This window comes from Diceros bicornis, chromosome 10, assembly GCF_020826845.1.
Source record: "Diceros bicornis minor isolate mBicDic1 chromosome 10, mDicBic1.mat.cur, whole genome shotgun sequence".
In the NCBI taxonomy this organism is placed as follows: Eukaryota; Metazoa; Chordata; class Mammalia; order Perissodactyla; family Rhinocerotidae; genus Diceros; species Diceros bicornis.
Window position 1 is genome coordinate 54245844 of NC_080749.1, and position 12578 is coordinate 54258421.

General features: G+C 36.3%; 1 protein-coding gene across 3 annotated transcripts in view; it reads left to right on the plus strand.

Moving 5' to 3' along the window:
* Positions 1 to 12578, plus strand: part of MAP3K20 (mitogen-activated protein kinase kinase kinase 20) — a 173440-nt gene that overhangs the window by 77787 nt on the left and 83075 nt on the right. For all 3 annotated transcript variants that reach the window (XM_058549269.1, XM_058549270.1, XM_058549271.1), the window contains exon 3: positions 2315 to 2402. In XM_058549269.1, the coding sequence (XP_058405252.1) occupies positions 2315 to 2402 (88 nt within the window). The remainder of the gene's footprint in view (positions 1 to 2314; positions 2403 to 12578) is intronic.

The window sequence follows — 12578 nt, forward strand, 5'->3', positions numbered from 1 at the left end:
CTGCATATTTATTACAACTGTTTCATTAATGAACTGTTGGCAAGCAGGTGCTTATAAAGGCAAATCTACAGAATACATCAGCTTGCCATCAGATACTGACTGCTACAGCACAGGTTTTAGTCATTTGGTTAATCCCACTGTTATTTCTGTTGGAGCTTGTTTGAATTGCTAACATCATGATATCACTTGGCCATCGTGATACCACTTGTTTATTTAGTCTATCTCTGTTTATTATTAGCCTATTTCCATGAAACTAGAACAGCACTCTAAAGTAGTATGTTGTTTTCGTGTTGTTAAATCAAATTCTTAGTTTATTAAATTAGAACCTAAAGTCTTATTCCATAGAAATGTCTTTTACTTGCAAATTATACTGCGAGTATAGTTTTCATAAGTGTAAAAAATTAAAAAATGAGCACAACAATGGGACACAAGGTAATGGTTGTTATTTTGACATTAGCATATGCCTACCCAAGAGCTGTTAGACATGCTTGCAAACACTTGAAAAGATAAATTCTGTCTCTCCGAGGTATCACTTGGTGATATCTTAAATGTACATATGAAAATTAGCTGGAACACTGAAAATCCATGTTGTGCTGAATTATAAAATGGTCATCCAAGGATTCAGAAGATTCTTGTATTTATTCTTTATTAATACAAACATTTTTAATGGTCACAGAATTTAGATACCCCAAAGAATACACCAAAACGTACCAAAGGATAGCACTCCTTTCTTTTGCAAGTACTGGTCTAAACATTAATGCTCTACTCACATTCAATTCTAATGCTTTACTCACAAAGAGTTGATCTGCCACTTAAACATAGGGGGTGCTTATGATTTCAAGACTTCACATAAACTCTATTTTTACAACAAAGTTCATTTATTATTTCTTAATGAGAAGTAGAATTGCCATACGGGCGAATAATTGTATCACCCAATTAGTGATTTTCTTCCTACTAGGAAAACTACACTGTGAGAGGAAGGTTGCTTGATGAGCACAGAACTTCTACACACAGTAGACACTCAGTGAGTGTGAAGGAATTGTTCTGATAGCCCCCTTCAATATCTATATTACCAAAAGAAAAACATTGTCAAATCAAGCTTGATAAATGTCTCATCCCATCAATGATAATTTTCCTTTCTCTTGATTCCGTATTGACCCCATGCCAACCCTCAAACTTCTGTTTTCTATCTAGTTAGTTATCTGACCTTCAAAACAAATTTTACAGTGTTTTTAATGAAATCTCAACTCTTCCTGTGAAAAAATATGATAACAAATAACACATTCATAGTGTGCAGATTCCCAAAGGGAGTCCCCTTTCTGACCAAGGCTTCTCCATTTGTCCTCAATTGCTGACATTCTTCTTGATGATCCCCTTTCTGGAGTGGGGACTTATAAATCTCTTTACTTACTGCCAATAACATGGCTTTCATTTAAAAATATTAAATTTTTTTATATTTAACTTACACGATTATGTACCTAATTGTATTTGTAATTCTTGATTAGTCATATTCTATCTCCACAAAAGTAATAGAATTTTAGTGACTACATGTGATTTAGTTAATCTAGAGAACATCTTTCTATAGATATTAGCGGAGATACACTGTGGTATCTCTGTTTTTTCATTTTAAAAATTAAGTTTATTAAATATGATCTATTTTTTACCATGTCACTCTGCAGTACAGTTTTCTAGTATTTAATACATTTCAAAGTGTAAATACCGTATGGCTTCCCTCTCAAATCACCACCAAAGGTCAAGAATCCACCTTTATATCCTTTCCAGTACCTTGCATATGGTATGAGAGCAATAATATATTTTGAATGAATGATTAGATAAATAATATAAACTGGGTATTACCTGAATCTATTCAAGTAATAGTTAAGAAACCCTGTCTTAATTTTGTCATGACTATTCATCCAACCGATAGAAGTTCAGTCTTGCTGCAGTCTCCCAGAAGAGACACTATGCAGGAAAAACATATCTGACTATTAGAAAGAGGGCTTTTACTGTAAATAAATATGGTATCTCCCCTCTTTAGTCATCCTCCTCCACTGTCGGTCATGCTGGCTCGCCAGTAATCACCTCTTGTTGCCGCTTCAACCCCATTTCCTTTTTAAATTTTCAGAAAGTTTCAATAGAAATTCTTCAAATTTTAAGAATGCTGCTAAAGACAGAGTTTTATCAGCATCACCTACTTGTTGAGCACAATATGTCTTTGTAAATGTATGTAAAAGAAAATTGACTAGGAAACCTATTTTATAAGACTTCTATAAACGTGAAATTTTATACAATTTTGTATTTGATTTTTGTACAGGCAGAAATCCTCAGTGTCCTCAGTCACAGAAACATCATCCAGTTTTATGGAGTAATTCTTGAACCTCCCAACTATGGTATCGTCACAGGTAGGATCTTATTATTTGACTTCTTTCTTTCCCCAATTACCTGGCTTTAGATTCCTTAATATGCTAAAATCCTTAATATTAGGTTCAGTCATGAATTGTGTGCTACTGTCAGATGTCACTTTTGTTGCTATAAAGCATTAATAAAACTGATTATATCAATATAATTAAGAATAGTGTTTCCACTTCTACCCATGTTTAATTGTGCTAATTATATCTGCGTAAATGCTATTTAAATGCACTCGCAGCTGCAATACCAATATTTAAGGTGCCGTTTAACTAAAATTTCATTTGATTAGTTGAAATGAGCGATGTTTTTTGTTACTATGACCTTTTACAAATTAAGATTTCTCGATCTATTCGTGTCATAATTCTTTGCAAGGCATTTTAATCCCATTAGAGCATTCTTTCTTCAAGGTCTCTGACATGAGAACAATATTTTTCAGGTTTGGTCATCTGGGTTGGTAATGACCTTGATCTAAATTACCACATAATTTGGAGCAGGAGTTTATAACTGATGGAAATACCCTTTCCAAAAAGGAGCACACAGAAAATTTTGCCATATAAAAACAGAAAGACCGTATTTTTAATACTTTATCCTCATATTTGTATAATCCAATGAGCACCGTTAGGTCTACAATAAATATAATATTCAATTTTGCAATAAATAACTTTGATCAGCTCTTTATCATGGCAGTTCTTTGATTAAAACAAAACAAACAACAAAACCTTTAAAGATTAGCCCTGTCTTCTTCTACTGTAGTGGTAAGAACTTGGATTGCCTTTACAGAAAATAACAACAAAACACCCTCAATAAAAAGAGTTGGATTGGATACTTTATTATAAATTGTCTCACCTAATACTTACAATAACCCTGTGAGATAGGTAAAATAATTTCTGTTTTATGAATAAGAAACTAAAACTCTAACTTAAGTAACTTTCCCAAGGTCACCCAGCTAGTGGTGGAACCAGAGTGGTATAAATTTCTCAGATTGATTTGATACAGAAGCTTCTCTGGTATGCAAGCTTGGTTCTGGAACGCTGTGCGCACACTGCTTCTTAAGCTCAGAGGGACATGGTGGTGGTTCTGGAACGCTGTGCGCACACTGCTTCTTAAGCTCAGAGGGACATGGTTGCTGTTATTTACATCTTCTGATGCAAGCAGTTTAACATGCTTTTACTCTGATAAATAGCATTTTTACCTAAGTTCTTAAGTGGAGGGAGTTTTATCCCCAATTAGCTATCTTCAGATCCATGCCTAAAATCGGGTTTGTGGCAGTTTTTATCTTGAGCCTATACATTTCCTATTAACCATTCCAAGAATGGTTTATGTTGTTAGGGTGTAAACCATGCTTAACCTTTTAAGTCATATTTCTGGTTTAAAGTTAAACTCTGTGTCTGACCCAGTTTCCATATTGCTCCTCCTTTCCTAGTCCATTGTATTTACTTTCTACTAGTTTATCTTAAAAATTTGAATCCAGTTTTCTGATCTTCGTTTGTGACTTATTTTTATCTAGCAGATGAAAGTGTGATGCTCCAAAGAGATTAGAAACTCTGCTTCTTCTCTTGTACCCTTGATGTTTAATGCTATTGAGGGGAAGATCTTAGCTTTAACTAACTCAATGGCCTATTCATGAAGTTTTCTAGTTTCTTGAGGTGAGGATGAGGAGTAGAAAAGGGACTTGAGTCATGGTGTGAATTCCTCTTTCCAAGAGTTTACTTTCAGTCCCACAAACGATGTGACATACATTCATTCTTAGCCAACATATTCAACCCAGTCTTCTCATCCAAAAGAGGGAGAAAGAATCCAAGTAGTTGATGAGTAAGTTTGATTTTATTTAGTTTTTTTTTTGGACTAGGCATTTTCTTATTTCATGCACCCCTCTAGCATTCCGTGCTCTTACCTATACCTACCCAAAATCTTTGGTATAATTGATTAGTTCTTGTTATCTATTTCCCTGTAAAGCCACTAAGTGAGCAACTGTTAACATTAGACATTTCTTTAAAACAACACAAGTTTCAGAATTGTGAGGTAAGAGTAAATTGTGTGTTTATAGCTCTTTTATTGACCTATGAGATCAATTATTAAAAACACCTCTTAGCCAAGTTTTGGTGTTTTAAGATGTATTAATTTGATAAGATTCTCTTTGTTTCTAGAGATAATAGTTTTAATTAAGTGTTTGTTTATAAGTTTCTACCAAAGAAATGTGTGAACTTTCAAAAAACCTTCTGCTGCATTAGGATCAAACCATGCTTTGTGCATGAGTAGCAGTACATATGCCAAGTGAGCCAAGTTTGGGAGATCAGGTGGCTTGGGAATGATAGCACTTACCCTGCCTCTTGAAATGAACACACATAAGTCTGAGTATGGGGAGGTTGAGAGAGCAAGAGAGACAGACAGGCACACAGACCTTGTCAGCCTACCTAGCTCCCCCCTTTAGAACCCTGTCGTCTTTCTCAGATGTTGGGGTTCCGAGGGGGGAAACTTGAATCCATTCCAACTTGAGTTTATTTGTTAATAGAAAAGTTTATTGCAGCAGGCAGCTGTTGTCACTCATACTGAGGACTTGAAAGAATGATTTATCAGAGTGACGGAATGGAATGAACACTGGAATGGAAACTGGAAGATGAGAGATCTTGTCTTGATTCTGCCAAAGCTGCATGGATGAGTCACTGATTGTCCAAGTCTCAGTGTTCTCATATGTGAATGAAGGGACTAGAAATAGATGATTTCTGGGTGAGACTGTGTATGAGTGTGTGTGCACTTGTGCATGTGCGTTTGCTGAAACTTTTCATCAGACTTATGAAACCTGCTTATAAGGGGACCTGGGGCAGAGGCCAAGAGGCAGCTGCCGCTTTATTTCCCTTGGGAGGGAAGTGAACATCTTTCCCACAGATCTACAAAGAAATGCCGTGACTAGAACCTCAGACTCCAAAGTCAGAAGAAAAGACACAATAATGGATCATCTTTTCTTTAATCTTTGGAAACTTCTTAATTCTGTACTACTCCTATTCTTCCCTGGGAGAGGAAAGAAGGAGTTGTTAGATACTAGATCATGTACCTCTCTTGTAACAAGCCAGATTGGAGAAGAACCCTGCATAAAGTATCTGGAGGCAGACTGGGTCCCAGGGTTCCAGAGGAGGGTGGTTTGGGATCTCAGAGGCCTAGGCAATCACATCTTTGTGCTCTGGGGCTGCTGTCACCTCACGTTTATTATCTATTCCACATTACCTCTTATCGCTACTCTAAGAGAGGATGCTAGTTCTACATGATTCTTCAACAGGCCCAAATTCTCATTAAGCTCAACCATGGAAAACATATTAATTTTTAAGTGCCCCATCTCATTTCCTTTAACTTGATCTTGATTTATTTTAAGCACTGACACGTCTAGTTTGCATGCTTTGATCTTGTGTTGGTCAATTAGAAGCAAGTGTCATGTCTTGTTATAACAAATTCCAGACATTTGCCCAAATTCGTTTGTTCTATTAGTCATAATCCAAACTAAGCTTGGACTTCGTGATATTTTATTATAAAGAGATTTCATGATAATGGTATTTGTTTCCACAATAGTGACTATATATTTATGTTTTTCAAAGCCAGTTATTGTTGCCATAAAGCTCAAAGGAAAAAACTACCTTAGAAATCAAAAGGAAATGTTTAATTAATGTGGTTCTTAATGACCCTTTTTTGAAAGAATTAAAACAAATACTTTATGCTAAAGTCCAATAAACTACTTTCTAGGAACAAATTAAGTGATTCGAAAAGTATAACCATGTGTGTATATGGTGGGTCCTTAATTTCCAATGAGAAGACCAAAAGGATGAAAGAATTAAATGCCTTTTTAAAATGTTTTACCTACCCACATATTTAAAGATCACGTTTTATATGAAATAATGTAATAATATTGCCTTTCTTGCACCCTCACATTCATGAAATAATTTCATTTAATAATGTATCTTCTACATCCATATTTTTTTCATCATGAGAATCAGTTTTTAAGTTATCTTAACGTGGCTTTACGAGTACATCTCTTATGGAAAAACACAGTGTTGTGTGTCTCCTCTACTCTCAATACTCTGCTTCACTTCAGCCACCTCTGATCACCAAACATGTGGTACTTTTTCCCACATCGATTCTGTGACACCAGCTGGATGTCCTACAATTTAACTCATTTCTAACATGATCTACCTAGAGATAGCGTCACATACCACAGGTTAAGGGTTCAGTCCCACAAGACTTCCCTCTTCTGAGGACAGATGCTAATTATCAGTCCAGGTTGTTACCTGTGCTTCTGACCTACTGGCTGTACATAGGAGGTTCCCACGATGCCCTCCTTGGATTTGCTTAAATGCTGAGGCAGCTCACAGAACTCAGGAAAACAGTTTACTCACTAGATTACTGGTTTTATTACAAAGGATATTAAAGGATAAAAATGAACAGCCAGATGAAGAGATACATAGGGTGAAGTGCAGAAGGGTTCTGAGCACAGGAGCTTCCTGTCCCCTTGGAGTTTGGGGTGAGCCATCCCCCCACCATATGGATGTGTTCTTGTCTACCATTCTGGAAGCTCTCCGAACCCCATCCTTTTGGGATTTTTATAGAGGCTTCATTATGTAGGCATGATTGATTAAATCATTGGCCATTGGTGATTTTTAACCTCCAGCCTCCCCCCTCCCCAAACTTTCAGCAGGGCGCTGAAAAGTTCCAACCCTCTAATCACATGGTTGGTTCCCCTGGCAACCAGCCCCATCCTTAGGGGCTTTCCAAAAGTCACTTTATTAACATAACTCAGATGTGGTTGAAAGGGGTTTGTTATGAATAACAAGATACTCCTTTCACCTTTATGGCTCTGGAGCTGTTTCAGTAACTGAGGACAAAGACCAAATATTATACAAAAGATGCTCCCTTTGCTCTTATTGCTTAGGAAATTCCAAGGATATTAGGAGCTCTGTTCCAGAAACAAGATGAAGACAAATATATATATTTCTTAGTATAAATCACAATATCACAAATCATCTTCACTGTAGTCTAAGATATTCAAAATATAATCATTTTTGGATCTCTGTATGATACTGTCTCTGGATATTTATCCCAAGCTACAAGTAAGTACCCAATGGCATAACATTAGGATTCTTGGATATTTTAGTCTCATAAGGTATGATTGTAACCATAACTGTATTACTTTGTTTTGTGTGTGTGAGGAAGATTAGCCCTAAGCCAACATCCTTGCCCATCCTCCTCTTTTTTTTTTTTGCTGAGGAAGATTGGACCTGGGCTAACATCTGTGCCCATCTTCCTCTTCTTTATATGGGACGCCACCACAGCATGGCTTGACGAGCAGTGCATCGGTCCACGCCTGGGATCTGAACCCGCAAACCCCGGGCCACCGAAGTGGAGCATGATCTTAACCGCTACACCACTGGGCTGGCCCCTAACTGTATTACTTTTTAAAGTGATCTTTAGAAGACGTGTTTTCAGTGACATGCTGCACTTGCAAATGAGAGCTTACAGGTCTAGAAATAAATTATCTTTGTTAAATTTTCTTGCCTCTTTTTTGTTGTTTGTTTCTTGTTCATACAGGTGACCTCCTCTATAAGGCTTTAAAAACTAGCTTTGATTAATGTAATCTCAGGCTCATATATTTTTCTACAAATATGTTTTGTTGTTTAAAATGAAGTAGTTGAGGGGCCGGCCCTGTGGTGTAGCAGTTAAGTGCTCACGCTTTGCTGCTGGCGGCCCGGGTTCAGATCCTGGGTGCACACTGACGCACCGCTTGTCAGGCCATGCTGTGGCGGCATCCCACATAAGGTGGAGGAAGATCAGCAGGGATGTTAGTTCAGGGCCAGTCCTCATCAGCAAAAAGAGGAGGATTGGAATGGATGTTAGCTCAGGGCTGATCTTCCTTGCAAAAAAATAAAAATAAAAATAAACAAACAAATAAAATGAAGTAGTTGAGACAGCGCCCTATAATAGAGATTTTAGAAGTATCTGAATATAAAGTGACTTGCTCTTTTCTGAGGGATAATGTTTTTGGTGATAGAGGTAAATTTTACTTCATATTTGGCATGTACAGTAATTCTTAAAGGTCATGAGACAAGCTTCTACCAAATGCTGTTTCAGTAACCAAAAACTATTTGAATAGTATATCACCAGCAATGTTTTTATTTATAGAAGGCAGCTTATTATCCAGAGTATATGATAGCATAGGCTACTATTGCCTTTTTTGTTACATTGGACCAAACTATTTCATAGTAAAACTTAAAGTTTTCCCCTTCTTTGCCATTTCTTTATTCATCTAAGATTATCATTGAAATTTTATGCTATTTGATTGATAGCTATTACATAACTTTGATGTCAGAATAAAAATTACACAAAAAACAAAAAATGTGAGTCTTATCCACTGAGATAATTAATGTTTTACTATGATTATTAGTATTCCCAAGGAATAATTCCTCATGATAAAATACATTTAATTGCATGAATTGACTTTAGTTTCAGAATATTGTTCCTACCTTATATCTTTACAGAGAGAAGAAATTTTAAAAAGCTATTTGTTGAAATTATAGACATTATCATTATGATGTTGATAATTATAAATCATTGAAGTTGGAATGGAGTAATTCTCAGCCTCCTAAAATGAGGCCCAACCTTTCTCCAAATTGGTCTTTAATATTAAAGGAATTTTCTAGGAGGGACTTCCAGCTATGGATGAATTAAGAGGTTGGCAAATTCTCTCCCCCAAAGCATCTATTTCTGGACAAAATTTTTGGCACTCTGGAAATTGATCAAAGGCATACACTATCTGAGAAGTTTTTATGCTTGAAAAACTGCTGAATTTGGGGTAATAATGTTATTCCTCAAAATTGGGGTTCACTTGCCCAGTGTGCGTAAACAGCCAGTTAATTACAGCATCAGCCTTTGGAAAAAGAGATCAGCTTTATTCTGTGAGATCAGCCTGGAGGGAGACAGGGAGTGTGTGCCCTCAGATCTGTCTCCCCAGTTCGGGATTTGGGGTGAAATTTAAGAGGTTAGAGAGAACAGACTGGTGCATGGAAATGCTAGTGGGACAGGTTTTGATTGGTGGGCTTCAAGCATTTATGGTAAGATTTTAAACATTTATGACAGGGTTCTAAACATTTATGATGAGGTTCTAAATGTTTATGATAGGGTTCTAAACATTTTTGATGAGTGGGGAAGGAATTTTAACACTGGATCTTCCTGAATGAGGGACCCCTCGCTTCTGATAAGAGTCCAACTTTCAAGTTCTAGTTGTGTCCCAGTCCTTAGGTTCCGTAGAAAGAAGGCTCTTTGGTTCCACAGTCATTTCAGGTCAAGATTTCTTCTTGTGCACATGCTCTGGCTACGTGACTTTGCAGCTTTCTGAAAGGCAATTCTCAATCACCCTATTCATAAGAGACTGGGTCAGTTGAACTGGTCTTGGAGGGCCCTCAGTTTAATAATAGTGGGAATCAGCAGTGCTTTTGCCTGGGGTTGTTCTCATTCTACTCACCCCACCCTCACCCCAGCTCAATCAGCACAAAGGACAGGCCATGAGGAATGGCAGCTTTGTTGCCATAGCCAAAGTGTGCTCACTAGATTTGGAACAATAAGTAATGCCTACATCCAGCAGCATTGTCAGTCGAATTGATGATCCTGGTGGCAAGTGAGCAGGGAGGGCCAACTGCTCCTCTATCCTGAAAAAAGGGTTTTCATTGGGGCAAATATATTCCTGGCTGAGGCCATACATATGCAGAAAAGAGTAGAGAGGGCTCAAGCTATCAACACACTCCTTGTCAGCCTTGAAGCTATGTGAATATGAAAAATGAGACAAAAAAGGCCTGGTGGAAAGTAAAAGCTAGGGTGAATTTTGAATGTGCTCCCACTATTTACACACAGATCCATCAGCCCAGGGTATTTAAGCACAATTTCTGTCTAATCATTGGCTGATCATTAACCTCTGCAGATATAGGACAGCTCCTATAAAAGGCCAGGCTTAGAAATAAAATAAAGATTAAAAAAACAAAAACTGAGCACAGTCATCACTGGGGGCACACTGTATGTTTCGTAAATTTAGCCCAAGCAAGTTAGTAAACAAACAAAAAACATCAAGAACAACTTTCAGAGAGAAAGTCAGGATTCAGAGTTGCTACAATACATTATCTAAACTGTCCAAATTTTTAAAAAAATTACAAGACATGTAATAAACAGAAATGTTTGACCTATATTCAAGAAGAAAAGCCATCAATGGAAGTAGTTTCTAAGTGTCCCCAGGTATTGGATTTAACATACAAAGATTTTAAAGCATCAATACATTTAGAGAACTCAGGGAAACTATGTTTGAAGAATTAAAGGAAAGTGTGAAAACAATGAATCAAACAATACAGAATCTCATCAAGTAAATAGAAATATATATATTTTTAAAAGAACACCATAGAAATTGTGGAGTTGAAAACACAATAATTCAAATGAAAAACTTTCTAGAGTGACTTAACAGCAGATTTGAGATAGCAGAAGGAAAAAAAAATCAGTGAACTTAAAACTGGGTCAATAGAAATTATCCAATCTGAAAAAGAGAAAAAAATTTGAAGAAAGATGAAAAGAACCTCAGAGACCTATGTGCCAACACCAAGTATACCAACTAACGTATAATAGCAAAGAGAGGAGAAAAGAGGGGTAGAAAGATATAAAAATAGAGAATAGAAAAATATTTGAAGAAATAATGGCCAAAAAAACCCTTCCTGAATTTGATAAAATACATTTATCTACATACTTGAGAAGCTCAGTGAACTCCAAGTAAGATAAATGCAAAAGAACCCACACCTAGACACATCATAGGCAAACTGTTGATAAAGACAAAGTGAAAATCTTGAAAGCACTAAGAGAAAAACCACTTCTTACATACAAGAGAACAGCAATATGATTAATGGCTAATTTCAACATTGGCCAGCTAACAGTAATAGAGGCCAAAAGGCAGTAGACATTTAAAGTGCTGAAAGAAAAAATTGTGTTCAGCAAAATTATCCTTTAAAAATGAAAGCAAAGTAAAGACATTCTTGGATAAAGGATGAGAGAATTTGTTGCTAGCAGCCTTGCTTACAAGAAAACTAAAGGAAGCCCTTCAGGCTGAAATAAAATGACAACAGATAGTAATTCAGATCTATGGGAAGAAATAAAGGATACTGGAAATGATAAATATATGGGTTAAAAAAAGACTCCATAAATGTACTTCTTCTCATTTCTTCTCTTAACATCTTTAAAAACATAAGATTGTATAAAGCAATAATTATAACACTGTTCTGCTGACTTTAAAACGTATGTAGATATAATATAGATTACAGTAATAGCATAAGGGATGAGGGAGGGAATGGAGCTATATTGGAGAGAAGTTTCTATATTTTACTATAATTAAATTAGTCTGAATTTTTATATTCCCTTGAGCTCATTTTATAATCCCTTGAGCCACCACTAAGAAAGTCCACTCAAGAAATGTAGAAAAAAATCAACCGAGGAATTACAATGATAAATAAAAAATATTAACACAGAAGAGGACAGTATAGGAGAAACAGAGGACTGAGAAGGACAGGAGACATGTAGAAAACAGGATGGCAAAAGTAAATCTAACCATATGTATAATTACATTAAGTGTCAGTGGTCTAAACACCCCAGTCAAAAGACAGAGATTGTCAGACTGCATTAAAAAACGAGATCCAACTGTATACTGTCTACAAGAGACACACCTTAGATTCAAAGACACAAATAGGTTGAAAGTAAAAGGATGGAAAGAGACACACCATGCAAACAATAACCATGAGAGAACTGGAGTAACTATATTAATTTTAGACAAAATAGACAAGACAAGAAATATTACTAGAGACAAATAGAGTCATTTCATAATGATAAAGAGATCAATACATCAGAAAGATATAGCGGTTGTAAATGTATACACACCTAACAACAGGTCCTCAAAGTACATGAAGCAAAAACTGACAGAATTTAAAGGAGAAGTAGGCAATTCAGCAATAACTGATTTCAGTATCTCACTGTCAATAATTGATAACACAACTAGACAGAAAATCAGCCAGGATATGGAAGACTTGACAAACACTCTCCATCATCTCTACCTAACACATATATAGAACACTTTGTCCAACAAAGAATACATATTCTTTTCAAGCGTA